A 21,798-nucleotide genomic window follows, 5' to 3' on the forward strand; every position below is an offset into this window, starting at 1 on the left:
GCTGAAAGAAGAGATGAAGTATTTTTAACTTGGATTCACACAAATACTAATGTTTTGCTTTTTTAATTGACACAGACCATATAACTTTAAATGTGGCTTACATTTTCTTGCAAAGTAGAATATATTACTGAATGTTAGATGCCATGTGTGGAACCATACCTGACCATACATAAACAATATTTTGTTTCTTTTTGATTCCTTTTCATAGTCAAATGGGGGAGACTTAACTTCAACTGTCAGAGGAAGCATAGCTTTGTCTTAGTCCATGGGAAATTAAATACTTCAGTCCTAATAAAGTAAAATATGATCTTATTTTGAACCAATACAGACTACAGCATTTAGAATACTAGAAGAAATACTGTGAATTTCTGATTTTTGAAAAGCTGCCTTCCTTAGCTTGATGAATTCCACTGCTTTCTGTCCCTTCCATTTTCAGACAAAAATAGATGCTGATGGGCTGGAATTTTCTTTTGCCTAGGGATTTGCTCACCTTGAAACCAAAATCTTTGGAAATCAATATATCCCACATGAGAAGGTGTATAGCAGGTTACATCATTTTCCTCTGAGGAAAGAGGAAACTGATCATGGAGCAGTGAGACATTATGTCTGGAGGTGCTGTTTCTTGAAAGAGGCCTGCATCTTTATTTATAATCCCAAAATAACTGTTCATGTGAGATAGGAAGTATTTGCTTTGGTCTCCAGCTCACATTCTAGTTTGGATAACTACATGGTGCTAACTATTGCAACAAAAATTCCAAACACCTTCTGCTTTGTTACTTTGCACTGTTAATTATGCCCTTTACTTCTTCCAGAGTTGGGCTGTAATTCAGTTTTAAATGGCACCCAACAAGTTACAAAGGTTCAACCATATTTTATTTTTTTCACTCTGCAGAAGGCTATTTCATCTACCAAGAAGCAAGCAATCTAATCCCATTTGACACTAATAGACTTGAGAGCCCGGATACTGTGGTTTCTGAAAAAATATGCATAGACTTCTGGTACTTTATGTTTGGGTCAGAAAACATGAATGAGCTGAGAGTGCTTATCCAAGACAGCACAGGGGAGTCTATGGTGTGGAGTCGGAAGGGAAACCAGAGCTCCTTGTGGCTGTATGGTGCCATCACTCATACTTTTCCAACAAAGAGAAAGATAAAGGTAATATATTTTCAGAATAAATTTCCTTGTACAGTGTCAGTGTTTGATGTCCCCTTGCAGGCTGCAAAAGGTTGTGCATGTAAGCTACAAAACATAATCAAGATTTGCATGGTTTATCTTATGTTTTATAATGGCCTCATGCTCTGTGCCAATAAATTAAGAGAACACCCCATGAGCTTTGCTGGTGCTGTTAGTTAGGGGTAAAATATATTTAGTGTACTCTCTTATTCCTTCCTTCTCTTCTTCATTTTATCATGAAGTCAAGGAGTTTAGGTGCCTTAATTAAATAAAGTTTTGTCTGTTGCGAGTTAAAGTTTGAGCTTTGGGTTGCTGCCTACTTTGGACTCCTCTGTAGAATCCAGACAACTAATTCTCATAAACTATTTATCAGTCACCAATATAGAGGGCAATTTTTCTTAAAGTCCTTATATTATTATTATTAGGCTTCTGAGGGAGGCTAGGAAAACTGTTATAGCCTCAGCTAACTTGATGCCTTTAGAAATAGACCAGACAGAACATTCTTAAAACATGCTAAGGAAAATGGTGTCCTATTTATATAAACAACCCTGATGCAGTAAATCACATTGTGTCCTGCCCAGGTAATTTTTGAGGCTGTCCGAGGACTAACAGAGTACGGGGATACAGCACTGGACAATGTGAGAGTAAGAGATGGACCCTGTGGTAAGTTTATATTTGCACTTTGTATTTATTCCTTCCTCATCTCTAGTTAAACTGTTGATCATTACTCCATTCCATATACAATACAGAAACTTCCCATAACTTCAAATCACAAAAGAGAAACAGGAAAAAAACATTATAACTCTTTTCATTTGAATATTTTCTGGTTTGTTGTAGTTTCTTCCGAAATAATTTTTCACTACCTCAAATGTTCAGATGAAGTTATCCCCTTCTCTTCAAATGAGTCTATTTTCACAAAGTCCAGAAAACTTCACTTGTGTTTTAAGTCTGAAGTGCAACTCTGGACCCAACCAAGGCTGTGCCTGTTGGTCTTGAATTCCAGACTAAATGCTCTCATCAGCATTATACAGGAAATCTCAGTTCATACGAGCTCAGCAAATACACATCACTTCCATAGGTCGCAAAGAAACCACAAACAAACCAGCATGAAACAGATTTGCACTACCAGCTCTGACTAGGAATCAGCAATTTGAGCTTGAACCCTGATCTTGTAACAAATCAGCCAAGACTGGCACGATCTGTGGATGACTAGGATCTGGAAGTGAATTACAGTTTCATCCTATCTTTATTGACATGCAATACTGAAAAAATGTGCTTGAACAAGAAACTCACTGAAAGTTACATAAAAAGAATTGTTAGATCTTAATAGGTCTCTCTTTGAAACACTACTCATATATTAACAAAAAAATCCCCTTCAAATTCACAGTAGCCAGTACTAAGATTTCCTTTCAGGTCCACATGCTCAGAACATGTAATTTTCCTTAAAATTCTGGGGAAAATATTTGGAGCCATTTTTGGGGGGTGGGATGTGGTTAGGAAGAGCCAGTTCTTAATTTTACCAGGCATATTAACACAGAATTCAGCCACTGGACAGTGCACTAAGGTGACTCAAAAAGAAAAGTGCTCCTCCCTCTGTTCAACTGCATTGCTACCAATATGATGAAAGTTAACTCTTAGGTCTGGTAAAAGTCAAAGTCCTTCCAGTCTTAATGTTTCTACAAAAATTTTTGTTCAGACAGAAATTTTAATCAGACTCATGGAAAACTAAATATATTTTCATTTGTCACACAAAAAATTACCTTCCAAGGCAAGCTTAGCAAGCAGTCTTTAGGTTATGATGTTTGATATCCATGTTGTCATTTGCATAACTTGTTCACCTTAGAGCTCAAGGGACAATAATCTCAGGAAGATTTTTTTTCCTGGTTTGTTTTTTGTTTGGTTGGTTTGGTATTTGTGGGGTTTTTTGTTTGGTTTTGTTTTCTGTCAGTTCTACAACAAAGTTAAATTAGAGCTTTTTGGCAATTATCTATTACGGGAATGCAGACACTATGAGGTTTTCCTGGTAATTTTTTATCAATGTTGAAAGAGCAAAAAGATCAGTTCCCAGTTAGATATGCAAAACCTGTGTTTACACTGGAGTAGGAAGCTGGTGGAGAAGAAGTAGGTGTACAAGAAACCACTGCATGCAAATGAGCTGATCCCACTTTGCAGGCAGCTTATTACAAAATATCTTCTGCTTTGAAGTTAGAGATCATTAAGTGAACAGGATCATTTTGTGCAGAGATATATCATTATACACTAGACTTCAATTTATGTGAAATCTATGGGCTTAGAACTCTAAGCCCATAGTACATAGCCAAGTAAGTATCTTGTTAATTCCCCACATCCAGCTGAGTTTAAATCATGTGGTATAGCACAAAACCAGTACCATCATAGCATGTAGCTACTGCATCATAATTCAAAAATTTCTAACTCATTCTCATCAAACTTATTTTCTCTATTACAATGTAATCCCTATAAGTCATTAACATTATAGGTAATACAGAAGAGCAGTGGCCTTACTTGTGGATTCACTTGGATGGTTATGTACCTATGTCTGGGTTTGAGTATTAAACCATGACAACCCACAGTGCATCTATAAGTAGGCTGGAAAGATTTGTTTTCCATTAATCAATTAATCACTTGGTTACCTCCTCATACACTGTGATCATGCACTTGAAGCATAGTGGAGGGCTCACAAGGGTCCAATGGGAGAGTATCTGAATGAGAAGAGTTTTCCTTTGTTCTGCAAAGGGGCAGGAGTGAATGCACACGTGCTCTGATGGTTTTAGTCCATTTGTTGTACTTCCAGTGATTTAGATCCATCACTCATCCACATGTCAACATCAGAAGAATACTCACACTGGTATTTCTAGCTCACACATACAAGTACATCACTTCTTTTAGAAGTGATGGATAAATAATAGGTAGAAAAGAGGCTAGTATTTGTTTGCAAGCAGTAGCAAGCAGTAGTCAACAGGACTGTTTGTTCTGTCTGTCAGTAAAAAGCTCTTACAGATGTCCCATTCCTAAGAAATAAATAGCACTTTGAAGAAAAAACCCCATAAATCTCTGATTAGAAACCACCAGTGCCCTGAGAGTTATTTTTTTCTACTATATGGCATCTGCTGGCTGGCTACTCAGTCCCAGACCTGTCAACACTTGCAGACACTGTGACCTTCATGCCTTAACATACACACCAGAGGGAGTCACATATCCAATTGTAAAATCCAATTCCAGCTCTAGAGAAGCACACTGGCATGAGCTCAGTTGCTTTCACCAAGCTAATAATCAGACAAGCTTTCCTAAGTGCTCAGAAGACCTACACACCCACATTTTTACATATAGGTAGTTCCTCTTGTTTCAGCGAAAAACTTCTAACTTTATGCTGGTGAAGAGTAAGTAAAGTCATGTATGGTGGTGTGTAGTTAGTGGTTACCCTGTAATACTCATTGTATTGCCTGATCTTTTCTGCTAACAGAAGCTGTCCCTACTCCTGTACCACCAACATCTACACCAACAGAACCTACACCACCTCCAGTGACAGGTAATTTTAGCCAATCACAAATGCAAGTCAATGGGTCGTAGAAAGGCACCAAAATTTTTTACTACCAGTGCTACTATTTGCTTCAGTTATTATTTTTTTTTGTTATCTCTCTATGGTATTGCCTTATGCCATATAAATCTGCCTGTTTTGTTTCAGTAGTTTTGTTTCAATCTATAGAATTGGGATGATTGTGTTTTCACACTGTACAATGAGGTGTCTTTTCTGGATGTATCCATATGCTAATGGGAACATACTAATATTTTTCTGTCTCCAGAAGCAATCTGCAGTATACATGGGGATCCTCACTATTACACCTTTGACAAGCAGCGTCATGACTTCATGGGCACCTGCACCTACACCCTCTCCAAGCTGTGCGAGAGCAACAGCTCGCTGCCCTACTTCAACGTGGAAGCGGCCAACGAGCACAGGGGAGGCAACACTCGCGTGTCCTATGTCCGATACGTGGACATTGATGTGTATGGCTACAGGATTCATCTGGATAAAAACAGAGTTGTTAAGGTGAGGTTCCCAATCCTGCGTGGTAGCCTGTAAAGCTGCATGTTCACCCATTTTCTAGTTATTCCACATCACTGCTAACTTCATTTTGTCATAAAGCAGGGCCAGATGAGAGGGTCTTAGAGTGACAATCTGATGACTCACAGTGATTTAGTCTCTTGGCCAGCAATTTTTAAGACTTACTAATGACTCCCGTCCATGAAGGGCTAAGACAGCAGATATGTTTGATTTAAGTGCCCAATAAATGAATTATCACCTTACTTCATTACCACCCTTCTTATAAGAAAATCATACAGTGATTTATGTGACAGGAGATGAAGGTTTAAATGCGCACCAAGACCTTTCCCATATGATCTTAGAAACATAATTAACTCCTATATCCACATTAGCCCAATATCTTCTCTTCTACACCTTTCCCCTTTATTTATTATTTTTACTATATATATGTTTCTAAGTAAGCCAAAATTTCTTACATATGTAAGGAGAACATGTGTTCAAAAGCTGCTTATTTTCATAAACTTTAAATCCAATGAAAATTTTACTTGGACATTTACTTTCTATTGTCTGGTATTATTAAATATGAAAATTAGAAGAGAAAGAGGAAGAAACAAAAAAGAAGCATTTTCAAGATTTGTCTCCAATCATGAACATTTTCGGAGAATCCTTTCTAACTATATTTTTAAAATATTTTTTATTCCATAAAATGTAGGTCTGTAAGCAGTTACTGCTGACAGACCATGCTAAATCTTGGACTTTTACCAGCTGGGTCTGGTTCACCAAGCTCACTTTGACTGTACTTGGAAGCTATAATATTATGACCTCAAAGCCCTAGATTATGTGCCCATATACAACATTCACGTTAATTAATACTTAACACAATGTGAGTTCTTACTGCTCACTGTGCAATTCATATGCTAAATATAAGGATTTGATCAAAAGAGGGACACCATTAAAGCTATTTCTTTTAAAGTGACTATAAAAATTGTCCTCTGTGCCTGCAGGTTGATGGAGTCAGCCAGGTGGTCCCTCTAACCTTGGAGCAAGGTGTCAGTATTTCCTTCAGTGGACAGTATGTTGTGGTTACTACTGACTTTGGGCTGAATGTCAAGTTTGATGGAAATCACAGAGCAGAAATCACTCTTCCCAGTACCTATATGTCTAAAGTCTGTGGAATCTGTGGAAATTATAATGGTCACAAAGCAGATGATTTTCTCAACCCAGATGGAGAGATGGAAACAAATTCAGCTGAACTTGGCAACAGTTGGCAGGTTTACAATGACTCCAGGTAGGACTCCAGCTGGGATGTGAGGCCTTAGCTGCTTGTTATGCAATGACCAGTATTTTAAGTAACAGTTGTATGTGGGCCAAAAATATCAGGTGCATGGGATGAAGTATACTCTTGTCAGTCTGCTTACTTTATCTACATAAAGTTTCATAGCAAATTTAACTGTGCTTAAGAAGAGAAAAAATGAGTAAAACACTGCAGATGCCCACTAAGATTTCAGTTATTTTTACAGTATATTAATGTAAACACTTAAAGATCTTTTTTAACTTTTCTGCAATACTTTGTTATTTATTTTGTAATTTCAAAATACATTATTTAATGATAGTAGAGGTTTAACCTTGAATGCTTTTACTTTGCTATTCCTTGGTATCTTCCATGTAGAAAACTTGACTTAAAAGAAAGCTAAGATAAATATTTGGTTTTCTTCCAGGCTTCTCAAAGGTTATAAGGTTGAGATCATAGTAAAATCTTAATTTCTATCCTAAGTGTTTGAAATTTAGAGCTTTAAAATATGTCATGCTTAGCCTGGGGACAGCCCTGTAGTTTTGTTAAAACTGATCTGAAAAGCATCTGAAGTGCTATCATATCCAAAGGTCACTGATGAATTTTTCCACATCTTTTTTTTCCACACTAGGTGCTTGCCAGATGATGGCCACACTCCAAATTGTACTGCTGATGAAAAACATATAATCCAAAGCAATGAATACTGTGGTCTGATCACAGATCCCAATGGTCCATTCCAGAATTGTCATGCAGTAGTTGATCCACAAAGTTACTCTGACTCCTGCCAGTATGATCTCTGTGAATTTCATTTGAACAATGCAGCCCTCTGTCAGAACCTGCAGGCTTATGCAGACGTGTGCCAAGCTGTAGGAGTTCAGCTGACACCATGGAGAAATGCAACCTTCTGCCGTATGTATCAAAGATACTGTAAATTAGCACTTGTCAGCAGAATATAATAAGGACTTTCTGAAGATAAAGCATTACAAGACACTGATAAGGCTAAAGATTTCAGAGTTGCATATCGTTCTCAGTTTGATTCCTTAGGAAAGATTCTCATGAAAATAATTAAGGTGCTTGTATGAAACAAGAAAATACATTCTAGTCCATCTTAAAATAGGATTCGTGTCCCTACAGTTTTGTTCAGGCAAAATGGAATATGATATTAAACAAAATTCAATGCTTTGGTATTTACAAGATTAATGAAAAGGTTTATCTTTCTTGCACAGCACTCACCTGCCCTGAAAACACTCACTATGAGCCCTGTGCTGCAGCCTGCCCTGCCACCTGTGTTGACCCAACAGCACCCTACAACTGCAGCCTGCCATGTGTGGAGAGCTGTGTGTGTGACAGCGGGTACCTGCTCTACAATGACCAATGTGTGCCCAGCCACCAGTGTGGCTGCTGGCACAATGGGCAGCACTACCCCGTGGGCTCTGAGTTCTGGACGGACAACACCTGCTCCTCCAAGTGCAAGTGTCCCGCACGGGGAAGCAAAGTCCAGTGCTCCAGTGCCTCCTGCCCTGCAGGCCAGTACTGTGGAGTGCAGAATGGGAAACCAGAGTGCCTTGAACAATCCTATGGCATCTGCCACATCCACGGTGACCCTCACTACATCACCTTTGACAAAGTGACACATGACTTCATGGGCACCTGCACCTACACCCTGGCCAAAGTGTGCTCCAACACCACTTCCCTGCCCTACTTCAATGTGGAGGCCAAGAACGAGCATCGTGGGAACACTAGAGTGTCCTATGTGCGCCAAGTCCTGGTTGAGGTGTATGGAGTGCACATTGCCATTGTCAAGCAGGAGAAGAGCCAAGTGCTGGTAGGCAGTGGGGCTGTCACAAGCGTGGCGTGGCTGCGGGGCAGGGCTGGCTTTTTTTGGCAGGGTCTGGCACGATGCAGACGTCTCTGTGGTCCCTGTCCCGGGTGGGTTCCCCTCAAGCCTCTGGGTTACTAGGGTTTTCTTTTCTGGAGGGGTTGGAGGAGGAAGAGGCAAAGGGGGAACATGGCCCATGTTGAAGAGAGGCCTCTGCTGAGTGCTGAGCACAGACACGCCTCTGCAAGCCACTGGGGCATGTGGGTGTGAGCCCAGGGTCCATTGCTGTGTGTCTGCCCTAGGTGAACAACGTGCGCCAGACCTTGCCAGTCAGCGCAGCGGGAGGTGCCATCACGGTGAGCAGGAGCGGCCGCTACATCATCCTGGAGACAGACTTCAACCTCAGAGTGTCCTACGACACTGACCACTCGGTGGAGGTGAAGGTGCCCACCACCTACTTCAACATGACCTGTGGCATGTGCGGGAACTTCAACAACCGCAGAGATGACGATTACATGATGCCCAACGGGCAGCAAGCTGCAAACACAAATGAGCTGGGGGAGAGCTGGCAGGTCCCAGACAACGACTCCTCTTGTGGGGTCCCCGTCCCCCCCCCACCCTGCAGTGAAGAAGAGGAGAAGCTCTACCGATCCGACCAGTTCTGTGGCATGCTGACTGCCCGTCCTGGTGCTTTTGAGAAGTGCCACGCCGTGATCAACCCCCAGAGCTACTTTGACAGCTGTTTCTATGACCTGTGTGCCCTGAACGGTGGCCAGGAGTTCCTCTGTGCTACTCTGGAGGCTTACGCTGATGCGTGCCAGGCAGCTGGCATCACTCTTCTTCCGTGGAGGAATGCCACCTTCTGCCGTGAGTTTCTGTAGAAACTGGATTTTTTTTATAGCCCCCATTTTTCTCTTACATGGCTGATTTTAGCCAATAACTGATATAGTTTAGAGATCTTAAATTCATCACATAATTACATTTAAAATATTGACAACGAAGGTTCTGTATAAGTCACTTCATTATTGATTTCTTCCAGAGAGCAGAGAAGAATTTTTTTCATTATCTCCACGACTGTACAAACAGTATAAAACCAATACAATAGTTCCCTGATAATGTGGAATTATCTCTGAGTTTCATATGATGTTTTTTCTTTCATACATTTGATCATTTTCAGATTACACGTAATTTCTTTAGCAATCTCTGTACTTCTAAAAATGTACCAGCTCAGTACTAGATCTAGTGCATATAGACATAGTTTTTAACTTGCATTTGGAGATGCTTAACATCCAGGATATATGTGGTAACATTCATGCTTTTTTTTCTTGTACAATGTTCTCTATTTTTCTGTTTTATACCAAAATAGGAAATTTATTTCAGGCTTAAAAATGCTAATTTTGTCTCTAATTCAAAATAATCCCATTTTTTGATCACAATTTCGTCTGAGTTGTGATTGTAGATTCATTGCCTGTCATTGTTTTTCAGCTGTTGCATGCCCTCCCAACAGTCACTACAATCCATGCACCAGTGCTTGTCCAGCCACCTGCCTTGACCCTCTTGCACCAAAGAACTGCAGCAGACCCTGTGTAGAAGGGTGTGAATGCAACAGTGGTTTTGTACTGAGTGGGGCACAGTGTGTGTCCACGACCAACTGTGGCTGCCTTCAGAATGGCAAATATTACGAGGTTTGTTCTGGCACATAGTTCAGGGGCTTATTTCACATTTCACCATTACCATCAACTCTTCTAATTTATTTTTATTTTGTTGTCTCTTAACAGAAAGGAGAATCTTTTTGGCAAACAGATTGTGCAGGCCATTGTGAATGTACTGGAAACGGGACTGTGGTTTGCAATTCAGACAAGTGTGAAGTAAGCGAAGTTTGCAAGGTGCAGAATGGACTCCTGGGATGTTATCCATTGAATCCCAGCACCTGCCACATTTATGGGGATCCACACTATATAACCTTTGATGGGAGACTCTACCATTTCCAAGGAGACTGCAATTATACTGTTGTTGAGAAATGCACAAATTCTTCTGGAAGGTTTTCAGTGACAACCAGAAATGAACACAGAGGAAACCCAAACTGGACAGCCTTGAACTCTGTTGCTGTCACATTGCAAAATCTTCACATTGTTGTGAAGAAAAATAAGGAGACCTATGTAAGTGTTCTATTTAAGTATAAACAATTTATCACATCTATTCACTTTACATTTCTGTCCAGAAGAGCTGAATCAGGCTTCTCTGCTTTATTCACCTCTAAGATTGCACATGTTAAAAGTCACAGAAATGTTTGTTCTGTTTTTTCAAAAAGGCAGAAATCAGCATTGCTTCCTTCTGTCCTTTCAAATATTTTCTAAATGTGATTGTAGGAAAAAAAGCTTCATCTATAGCTTCTTCTATAAAAGAAAACGGTCACTAAACTAAATCTCAGTATGAATTTCATAGATCTGTTGTTTAAATAGAAACAGCATTTTTGCTGTACACCCCTAGAGTCATACATACCAGAACTAACTTTAAACTAGATATTCCAAGCATTGTTATGTATGTAGTTGTAGCAGCACAGAGCTCACATTCTGCTCCAAAGCACTATTTATGATGTGGGATAAGTATACAGCCTAATAGTCTCTGCTGAGCTTCAAACTTCTGTGTCTACATGATTCTTTAAAACAAGGCTGATGTGGCAAAGAAAGCTATAGTACTGGCTGTGTGTAGAACTCATCTCTCTGTATGGGAGAATTATTGATTTACCTGTGTGCATTTTTTCTTTAGGTGAATGGAGTTCAGGTTCATCTTCCTGTGGATTTGAACCATGGAGCCAGAGTAGCTATAAAAGGACCTTATGTGGTCATTGATACCTCTCTAGGGATCCAGGTGAAATTTGATGGTGACCAGGACCTTTTTATTCTGGTTGATGAAAGTCTGAAAGGACAGCTGTGTGGTCTGTGTGGGACATTCAATGACAACCAACTGGATGATTTTCTAAAACCAGATAATGTCCTAGAACAGGATCCAAATAAATTTGGTGACAGCTGGTTGGTGAAGGATGACAACAGGACGTAAGTATCTGACAATATTTTAGAAAACAACAAAATGCCTGAAATATGAATAATCTAATTACAGGATTAACATACATTACTTACTTTCCATTGTAGCCTCTCTTTTGTATTACTTGTTTGCTAGCATTTTCATCTTTGAATAGCTCTACTTTTCAATAGAAAGCATTGAAATTTTAAAATCATCCCTCAGAGGTTTTCCACATGAACTTTGTAGATTTTATTTGAAATTGGGCTTATTTTTTTCACATAGCTTATTTTTTCCCCTTACTTCTCTATTCTAAAATATCTCCTTTATATTACCTTACTACAGGAAGTATAAACATATCTCTCAGATTCAGCTCCTAAGATAACTCCACACTGCTTAATACAGGCACAGGGCATTTATCTGTCTACTAATGTTTTCACATACAAATTACTACTTTTACTATATGTAACAATGAAATGAAATTATCTTGCTTGTGCTAGGTAGCTGATGTGTTGGCTTCATTTGGACTACAGTCTATGAATAGACAGTCATACATTATAATTCATAGTTACAGTCTTAATAGGGATTACAATACAATTAAGATTGTGTAATTGTAATATTTCTCACTTTGGGGTTTGACACACTGAAGATGACTATACAGCAAATTCACAGAATCTATTACTGTTGAGGTATGTCTTAGAGGATAGAACAAAATACAGTTTTATTATATAACCATGCTGTTATTTATTTTGTTGCAGCTGTAATGCAGTTTCAGTTGTTCCACCCGCTTGTGACACAGCAGAAGAGAAAAAATATGAAGAACTCTGCAAAATAATTTTGAAAAATAGTGGGCCTTTTCAGGTCTGCCATTGGCACATTCCCCCACAGCTGTACTTTCAGAGTTGTGTTTATGACCTGTGTGCCACAGAGGGGAATTCTGACCAGTTTTGCAAGATCTTAGAGGCCTATGCTGCTGCCTGTGAACTTGGAGGTGTGAATCTCGGTGAATGGTGGAAAGATACCATCTGTGGTAAGTCATTAGGTCATTTAGCAAATAGCCACCCAATTAAATCCTCATGATGCAAATATAAATTCAACTGACTAAGAAGCTGAGTACAATTTCAATAAAGGAGATTCAATGAAACACAAAAAGCTTTCAAATGCTTAGCACCTACATAAACTGGGTTTCAGATTAAAGCTTCTAAAAGGGCTTTCAGTATTCATTTTAGAATATGATGTTTAAACACTTTTGACCTAAGACTGTTGTGCAGAATTGGGTCATGAATGACAACACACACAGTCAGTTAAAGGCTCAGTGGGGGACAATTGAGCACTTGTCTAAAAAATCACTACTTTGGCTTTAATAGACTATTTTCTTTCTGAGAAGTGTTAATACATCACTTAAGCAACCTGTCTACCGCTCCAGGATTTCACCAAACATGTGAAATAAATTCAGAAGTATACAAAATGGAGATTTAAAATTAATAAAGGAGATTCCTGTAGCTTGTGGTCCATTCAGTCTTGCAGTCATAACACTATTAGGCCTTTATCATTTAGGTAGACTAGTTACTACAGAGGTAAGGCTAAAAGTAAGATATTGCTTCTTGTAGAACTACCAGAGGAGAGTATCAAAACCAGCAGAAATAACAGCCTAAGTATAAGGCTATGACATGACAAGGCATTCCTTAACTTCTTTCCAATTCACAGATAATACTTCTCATCCTGTTTATGAGTAAAAAGAAATGTCTAGTTTTCCACCTAAGCAGAAGTTTGAGAGCCAGCTGAATACTGCTGAGCTAAATAGGACATCTTTGAGCAATTTGCTATGAGCAAGGAATTTTATTATGGCACTGTGTAAAAAATAAAGGATATCAGCATATTATGGTGAAAACTGAGGAAGGGACTTGTAAAATAACACATTCTCAAGCACTTAAACTTTCATCATAACATCTTCAAATTTTTTTATGAACATGGATGCATGAAACCTAGAAGGGCATTGTCAGAAAAGAGAGAAGATTCCAAACCTCATTGTGGAAACTCTATTTTTCTTTCTGTACCATATTCAGCTGTACCACCAGCCTGCAATATGTCATGCACTTTTGATGTTGACTTCTGTCAGTGGGAACAGGCAACCAGTGACGACTTTGACTGGATAAGGCACAAAGGGCCAACACCCACACCAGATACTGGCCCTTCTGAGGACCACACAACTGGAGGTAGGAACAGCAAACAGTATCTGGCTGTGCTTTTCTTGGAAGAAGGCCAAGAGCCTCTTTTAATGTCAAATCCAGGCCTTGTGTTTCTGCAGTAGTCAGAAATCTGTTATGGGGTGGATGAACAGTGTACACTGATGAGCATGTGACTTGTTAGCATAAGTTCCTGTGAAGATACTTCAGCAAAGGCATATCCAGGCAGAGAATGGATCACTGTGGCACTCAGTCTTTCCTTCAGGACTTACTTTCCCTAAGTAGGAGACAAGTGTAATATGCTGGAAATCAATTTTGGTACTAAAAGTTAAATACAGGTGCTGGGTAAAGAAATGTTGAGCTGTACATAATCTGTAAATGAAGTGACTTTTACTTGTCCTGGCCCATTAATGTGAAATTGACACTTTGCATTCTCCAGATGGCTACTATATCTACCTGCAAGGAAGTAACCATGAGCAAAGTGATGTAGCCCACTTGGTCAGTCCAGTATGCACTTTGAAAGGACCACACTGCTTCCGCTTCTGGTATCACATGTATGGATTGGCCGAAGCAATGGCCCTGCGCGTGTATGTAGTTCACAATGAAACGTCAGTTCTGGTATGGAAAGAAGCTGGAAACAAAGGGAATAGATGGAACTTTGGAGAAGTGACAGTGCAAAGCACAGGAAACATTCAGGTAAGGGCAGAAGGTGTCACTGCTATTTGAAATTAACCATGTTTGTAACCATAGTTCCATATTTGTGGCTGGAACTAATGGTATAAATTCTCCTTTCCTTTAGATTCTGTTGGAAGGCATGATAGGTGAAAACTTCCAGAGTGACATAGCATTGGATGACCTGTCCATTGAAAAAGGATACTGCACAGGTACAAGGCTTGGCCTCGATAAGGGCAGCTTGAGGAACCTTGTGCTTTTTGTGGCAAGGAATGCAGTTTCTGTCTTGAACAGGCCATGATCAGGGAGGATTTGCTTTCTTCTAAAATTGTCTCATTTCTAGGCAACGCGACTCCAACACCAGGCATCCCTACCACCACACCTTCAGGACAGGAAACCACACCAGCACCCATGCCGGGCTCAGGTGAGTAGAGGAGACCAATCATGGGGCTGATGATCTTTGTGCAGGGTGGGCTGGGAAGAAAAGGCAGCAGGAGGTGCTTAACTGAACCTTTCCTCTGGTCTTTCCGCTGTCAGGGACCTGTGTGGTGGAAGGAGACCCTCACTACCACACCTTTGACAAGCAGCTACACCACTTCATGGGCACCTGCACCTACACCCTCTCCAAGCTGTGCGAGAGCAACAGCTCGCTGCCCTACTTCAACGTGGAAGCGGCCAACGAGCACAGGGGAGGCAACACTCGCGTGTCCTATGTCCGATACGTGGACGTCGATGTGGCTGGCCAGCGGATAAGGCTGGGGAAGGGTGGAGTGGTGACGGTGAGCACAAGGGCCAGAGGCAGTGGGGCTGTGGAAGAGGAGAGAGCAGTGCCAAAGGGGTTGCTCCAACCTTGTCTTGGTTTCTGTCCTTGCAGGTCAATGGAGTGGCAGAGGTCTTGCCCTGCACCCCATCGGCAGGCGTGCAGGTCTCATCCAGCGGATTCTACACAGTGGTCACAACTGACTTTGGCCTGAAGGTGAAGTTTGATGGGAACCATCGGGTGGAGGTGACGCTTCGAAGCACCTTTGGGCAGAAGGTTTGTGGCATGTGTGGGAACTACAACGGCGTGGCAGCAGATGACTTCCTGAACCCGGAAGGTGGGCTGGAGCCAGACTCCACCAGCCTGGGCAACAGCTGGCAGGTGTACAACGACAGCAGGTGTGTGTGGCCCAGCAGCAGGCCTGGGGAAGTGATGGGCAAGGGGATGGGGAGGCACCATGAGAAGCCCACAGGTGACTCAGGGGCCCTTCTCCTGGTCTTTCCACAGCTGCTCACCCGGAACACGCCCTACCCCGGCCTGCAATGAGACAGACAAGCAAGTCATTGCCAGCAACCGCTTCTGTGGGCTCCTCAGTGACACCAGCGGCCCGTTTCAGACGTGCCACCCTGTGCTGAGCCCCAGCGGCTACTTTGAGACCTGCCTTTATGACCTGTGTGAGCTGGGGCTGGACCGCGAGGCCCTGTGCAAGAGCTTGCAGTCCTACGCGGACGCCTGCCAGGCCCTTGGTGTCAAGATCCCCGTGTGGAGGAACGCAACCTTCTGCCGTAAGTCCACGCACAACACCATGGATGGGCACTCTCAGGAAAGCACAGAAGAGGAACGCAAGAGTGGGGAATAAGAAATATGGTCACTGTGTGCTGCACGAAATTACAGGGAGTTGTCAGTATCAGAGGCACCCTCTTCTGTTTTGTTTGATCAGCTGTGGCATAGAATTGCCATGGAACCAAAGTGATGCCAGAGATAAGGGACCCGACATTTTTCAAAGGAGAAAATGTAGAACCACAGAGTGGTTTGGCTGCAAGGGGCCAAAGAAATTATTATAGCACAAAGAAGTGTTCTGTTCCCCAAGTAATGACCATGTTTTCTGTCTCTGCAGCCATTGCCTGTCCAGCCAACACTCACTATGAGCCCTGTGCTGCAGCCTGCCCTGCCACCTGTGTTGACCCAATGGCTCCTGCTAGCTGCAGCCTGCCATGTGTGGAGAGCTGTGTGTGTGACAGCGGGTACCTGCTCTACAATGACCAATGTGTGCCCAGCCACCAGTGTGGCTGCTGGCACAATGGGCAGCACTACCCTGTGGGCTCTGAGTTCTGGACGGACAACACCTGCTCCTCCAAGTGCAAGTGTCCCGCACGGGGAAGCAAAGTCCAGTGCTCCAGTGCCTCCTGCCCTGCAGGCCAGTACTGTGGAGTGCAGAATGGGAAACCAGAGTGCCTTGAACAATCCTATGGCATCTGCCACATCCACAGTGACCCTCACTACATCACCTTTGACAAAGTGACACACAGCTTCATGGGCACCTGCACCTACACCCTGGCCAAAGTGTGCTCCAACACCACTTCCCTGCCCTACTTCAATGTGGAGGCCAAGAACGAGCATCGTGGGAACACCAGAGTGTCCTATGTGCGCCAAGTCCTGGTTGAGGTGTATGGAGTGCACATTGCCATTGTCAAGCAGGAGAAGAGCCAAGTGCTGGTAGGCAGTGGGGCTGTCACAAGCGTGGCGTGGCTGCGGGGCAGGGCTGGCTTTTTTTGGCAGGGTCTGGCACGACGCAGACGTCTCTCTGGTCCCTGTCCCGGGTGGGTTCCCCTCAAGCCTCTGGGTTACTAGGGTTTTCTTTTCTGGAGGGGTTGGAGGAGGAAGAGGCAAAGGGGGAACATGGCCCATGTTGAAGAGAGGCCTCTGCTGAGTGCTGAGCACAGACACGCCTCTGCAAGCCACTGGGGCATGTGGGTGTGAGCCCAGGGTCCATTGCTGTGTGTCTGCCCTAGGTGAACAACGTGCGCCAGACCTTGCCAGTCAGCGCAGCGGGAGGTGCCATCACGGTGAGCAGGAGCGGCCGCTACATCATCCTGGAGACAGACTTCAACCTCAGAGTGTCCTACGACACTGACCACTCGGTGGAGGTGAAGGTGCCCACCACCTACTTCAACATGACCTGTGGCATGTGCGGGAACTTCAACAACCGCAGAGATGACGATTACATGATGCCCAACGGGCAGCAAGCTGCAAACACAAATGAGCTGGGGGAGAGCTGGCAGGTCCCAGACAACGACTCCTCTTGTGGGGTCCCCGTCCCCTCCCCACCCTGCAGTGAAGAAGAGGAGAAGCTCTACCGATCCGACCAGTTCTGTGGCATGCTGACTGCCCGTCCTGGTGCTTTTGAGAAGTGCCACGCCGTGATCAACCCCCAGAGCTACTTTGACAGCTGTTTCTATGACCTGTGTGCCCTGAACGGTGGCCAGGAGTTCCTCTGTGCTACTCTGGAGGCTTACGCTGACGCGTGCCAGGCAGCTGGCATCACTCTTCTTCCGTGGAGGAATGCCACCTTCTGCCGTGAGTACCTGCCTTGCAGTGCCCAGCAGGGAAACATGCCTCTGCCCCTGCTCCTGCCTCTGCCTCCGGCCCAGAACCTCTGGCCACAGGAAGTCTCTGGCCATAGCAGGACCTTCCCAGAAGGTCATCCTTCTTTGCAGTCTTGCTGGTCCTGATTGTCCCCTTCCCGTTGCAGCCCTGCTGTGCCCCTCCAACAGCTACTACGACCCCTGCATGACCGGCTGTCCTGCCACCTGCGTTGACCGGCACGCCCCGCAGAACTGCTCCAAGCCCTGTGTCGAGGGCTGTGCGTGTACCTCTGGCTTCCTCCTCAGCGGAGACACCTGTGTGCCCGAGGCCCAGTGTGGCTGCCTCTTTGAGGGCAACTACTACAGCGTGAGTAAAAACCCTGCCCTAGCTTGGGCCCTCACAGGGCACTCTCTTGCCTCTGCTTTCCTGCCCAACGTGCTGATTCTTGGTGCTTCATTGCCTGCAGCAAGGCGAGTCCTTTGTGAATGAGAACTGCACTCGCCAGTGCCGCTGTGAAGCCAACGGCCAGATGGTTTGCTCTGCGTTGTCCTGTAGTATGGATGAGGTCTGCAAGATCCAGAACGGCCAGAGGGGCTGTTACCCAGCCAGCATTGCTCTCTGCCACATCTACGGCGACCCACATTACAGCACCTTCGATGGGAAGCTTTACCACTTCCAGGGCTCCTGTAACTACACGGTGGTGACGGGCTGTGATAACTCCTCCGTTGGGTTCAGCGTCACCACCCGCAACGAGCATCGCGGCAGCCAGAGCTGGACAGCTCTGAACTCAGTGGCACTGTCCATGGAAGGCCTCCACATTGCACTGCGCAAGAGCAAGGCAGTCTACGTAAGCCCCTCAATTTTACACCTGGGAACAACAGATGCCCTTGGCACCATTAAATACCTCTCTGCCAACAAAAAGAGCTTGTTATTCCCTGTGCCTGCAGGCATGCTCACAGAAGAGCAGTGAGGCTCTGAGCAGCACAGCTCCAGCTGCTTGCAAAGCAGCAAGGTTTCAGCTTCCTTTCCTGAGTTTCAGTGGGCTATGTGTAGAGCAGCTGCTGTTCTCACAGGCCTGGACAGGGCTTCTCCTGCCATTGCATGCTTCTGAATCACAGGACCTTTCATCATAGCAATGAGAAGTTGAGAGCAACTAATGGAGGCCATCTCTATATGCTTCTGTCTCCTTTTCTCCCCCTTTTTTCAGATCAACTATGCTCTGGCCTCCCTGCCTGCTTCTCCTGCACCTGGTGTGACCATCACTGTAAGTGGCTCCTACGTGCGAGTTTCCACCAACCTGGGCCTGCATCTGCAGTTCAATGGGGACCAGGAGCTCCTAGTGACGGTGTCTGAGAAGCTGAAGGGCAAGCTGTGTGGGCTGTGCGGGACGTACACTGGGAGTCAGCAGGACGACTTCATGCGACCCGATGGAGTTGTTGTGCCCAGCTTCAATGATTTTGGAGCCAGCTGGATGCAGCCAGATGATGAGTGGCCGTGAGTCCCTGTTCTGTCGCTTAGAGGATGGGCAAAAGGGAGCACGGGAGAAGGGAGCTGTGAGGAGCAGGAGGACGAGGGGGTGGCAATGGCAGGCATTAGCTGAGGGAGAGAGAGGGAGAGGAGGCAAGCAGTTGTGGGAAAGAAGGTGTGTGAGAGCATGTAGAGGCTCCACAGCAGCAGACATAGCAACCTTGCATCTCACGTCCCTGCTCCATCCAGCAGTGGGATGTCCTGTGTGCCAGGTTTTGGCTGGGGAGGAGGTCAGGAAAGGGTGTGGCTGCTGTGAGCTCAGGGCTGTCTGTCTGCCCTGTAGGTGTGACCCAGCCATCAGCCCGCCAGCCTCCTGCTCCCCCTCTGAGGAGGAGGCAGCTAACAAGACCTGTGCAATCCTCACACAACTCGGTGGGCCCTTCCGGCCATGCCACGCAGTTCTGCCACCCAAGACGTACTTTGAGAGCTGTGTCTATGACCAGTGTGCCACGAGTGGCAGCACGGAGCAGTTCTGCAATGACCTGGAGGCCTATGCCACAGCCTGTGCTGAGGCAGGCGTTGCTCTGGGAGACTGGAGTGCTGGCACTGTCTGTGGTAAGTGTTCTGTCACCTCCTTTGTTTCCCACATTTCAGGAATTTCACAGCTGTGGTGAAATTTTCTCTGTGTGTCATGTGACATCTCTGGGTTGCTAGCTGGGTAAAGTGACTGTGTTAGATACGCCATGGATTTCATGTCCTTTGCTCCTTTTATCATGGTGTGGCCGTGTTTTACAAGGGTGCAACATCCCCATATGGGCACTAATCCTCATAATGAAACACATCTTCTCCACTGCTTTTTTACTGAGCTGCTCCTACAACCTCTTCCTCCTTGCCAGACACCTCAGGGCCACCTTCACATACAACACTGCCACCAGCAGCTGCAATAAGCACATGTACTGTTTGTTATCTGTCATCCATGTTTCTTACTGGCTGTGCTAGACAATCAGCTCATGCGTACTTCCACGCTTTTGGCCACCGTCACCTGTCTGCAAGCATGCCTGGGATGTATCTATGGGGCCGGGAGAAAAGGTGATCCTACACTCTCTAGAAACTTTGCTTTCCTTTCTGCATCATATTCAGCTTCCCCCACAGACTGCAATTTTGCCTGCACATTTGATGACGACTTCTGTGAGTGGGTCATGGCAGATTACAGCAGCATTGACTGGATAAGAAACAAGGGTCCAACACCCACACTGAATACTGGCCCCTCCTCTGACCACACAACAGGAGGTAAGAACAGGAATCAGTACACAGCAGTCCTTCAGGTAGAAGGGTGTCCCTGGGAATGTGGTAACAAACGTAACAGCAAATACAGGCCATGTGATTTCTGGCCTTGATCCAGTGTCATTTCCCCAAGAGCCACAGCTTACCTTTAGGAAGATTTCTAGCCCTTTGAATCAGTCTACAATACCAACAGGACAGGCAAGGATGTGCTGTGCAAGGGTGAAAATAATGCAAAGCTTGATGACCAGGCTGTCTCAGGCAAACAGGGATGGGTTTCTCTCTTAGGAGACACTGGCTTCTCCAGAATCCGGTGATGAATGGGGCCCAAAGCTGCAGAGCTATTTCAGAATTGTGGTAATGCTTTGGAGATGTTGTCATTGCCCCATCCAAGCCATTCAGATGCTATGACCCAGAGAGCCCCATTCCTAGGTGGACTCAGGGCTGGACCCATGTCATGGCTGGCAAAAGACCTCTGTTTACTCTCCCCTGCTTTTGTCTGCCTTGAAATGCAGCACCAGGTGCTCCCACAACTGTACTTTAGTTGTCCTCAGCTGCTTTGCCTAGGTTTGATATGTGTGTAAAAGTGTGGCTCACACTTTGTTTCAGACGGCTACTACATCTACCTGCAAGGAGGACTCAGTGCCTTCCCTGGTGCCTCAGCTCATCTGGTCAGCCCAGTGTGTAGTTCGGAAGGACCACACTGCTTCCGCTTCTGGTATCACATGTACGGAACTGCTGAAACAATGGCCCTGAGAGTGAACCTGGTGAAGGGCAATGACCTAGTGCCCATCTGGAACAGCACTGGGAACCACGGGGATAGATGGAACCTGGGAGAGATCACAGTGCAGAGCACAGGAAACTTGCAGGTAAGGGCACAGGCTCTCACTATCATCTGAGATGAACGAGACTTTGTAATGGCATTTCACACATGAAGCCAGAGCTAATGCTGAGGACCTTCCCTTCTGTCAGATTGACCTGGAGGGAGAATGGGGTGAAGATTCCCGGAGTGAAGTAGCATTGGATGATCTGTCCTTTGAAAAGGGATACTGTGCAGGTAAAAGCTCTGCTGGAGACCTCTCCAGCTCTGCTGGAGACATGTCACCAGTTGAGGTGGCAGGCTGTGCTATAGGCAGGAGCACAGGTTGGTTTTGCAGTGCCCTGTAGGCCAGTGAAGCAGCCTGTGCCCAAGCAGGCTTTCCTCTGGGAGGCTGGAGCCCTGGCACTGACCCCTGTCACTATGTAGTCCATGTACTTCCTGGCCCACAGCCAAGAAGTGGAGCATAGATGCTGACAGGCCAAATCTGCTTTTGTCTCCCAGAGATGCTGATAGCACAGCCCTTGAATGACAGGGCTCTCTTTCTGAGATCACACGCTGTTATTGCTGCCCTGGGCATCCCTTGTCATGTTGTTGGGGTGTTTGGGTAGGGTGGACAAGCTGCCTACTCTTGTGCTCCATCCCCATTTCTCCTGCTTGTAGAA

At 44.7% G+C, this 21,798-nt stretch overlaps 1 protein-coding gene across 1 annotated transcript in view; it reads left to right on the plus strand.

Annotated features, from left to right (window-relative positions):
* Positions 1–1,023: 1,023 nt before the first annotated feature.
* LOC104391252 (IgGFc-binding protein-like) overlaps positions 1,024–21,798 on the plus strand; it is a 42,556-nt gene continuing 21,781 nt past the window's right edge. Inside the window, exons 1-28 of the mRNA XM_010000500.1 lie at positions 1,024–1,155; positions 1,755–1,836; positions 4,655–4,720; positions 4,995–5,239; positions 6,238–6,521; positions 7,156–7,433; positions 7,751–8,349; positions 8,646–9,210; positions 9,829–10,028; positions 10,122–10,502; positions 11,113–11,399; positions 12,213–12,394; positions 13,431–13,580; positions 13,990–14,246; positions 14,350–14,434; positions 14,566–14,646; positions 14,760–15,001; positions 15,097–15,380; positions 15,490–15,767; positions 16,100–16,698; positions 16,995–17,559; positions 17,735–17,934; positions 18,035–18,415; positions 18,776–19,062; positions 19,379–19,650; positions 20,176–20,325; positions 20,926–21,185; positions 21,289–21,373. Coding sequence (XP_009998802.1) covers positions 1,024–1,155; positions 1,755–1,836; positions 4,655–4,720; positions 4,995–5,239; positions 6,238–6,521; positions 7,156–7,433; positions 7,751–8,349; positions 8,646–9,210; positions 9,829–10,028; positions 10,122–10,502; positions 11,113–11,399; positions 12,213–12,394; positions 13,431–13,580; positions 13,990–14,246; positions 14,350–14,434; positions 14,566–14,646; positions 14,760–15,001; positions 15,097–15,380; positions 15,490–15,767; positions 16,100–16,698; positions 16,995–17,559; positions 17,735–17,934; positions 18,035–18,415; positions 18,776–19,062; positions 19,379–19,650; positions 20,176–20,325; positions 20,926–21,185; positions 21,289–21,373 — 7,477 coding nt within the window. The remainder of the gene's footprint in view (positions 1,156–1,754; positions 1,837–4,654; positions 4,721–4,994; positions 5,240–6,237; positions 6,522–7,155; positions 7,434–7,750; positions 8,350–8,645; positions 9,211–9,828; positions 10,029–10,121; positions 10,503–11,112; positions 11,400–12,212; positions 12,395–13,430; positions 13,581–13,989; positions 14,247–14,349; positions 14,435–14,565; positions 14,647–14,759; positions 15,002–15,096; positions 15,381–15,489; positions 15,768–16,099; positions 16,699–16,994; positions 17,560–17,734; positions 17,935–18,034; positions 18,416–18,775; positions 19,063–19,378; positions 19,651–20,175; positions 20,326–20,925; positions 21,186–21,288; positions 21,374–21,798) is intronic.

This window comes from Chaetura pelagica, unplaced genomic scaffold, assembly GCF_000747805.2.
Source record: "Chaetura pelagica isolate M959 unplaced genomic scaffold, ChaPel_1.0 scaffold20, whole genome shotgun sequence".
Taxonomy (NCBI): Eukaryota; Metazoa; Chordata; class Aves; order Apodiformes; family Apodidae; genus Chaetura; species Chaetura pelagica.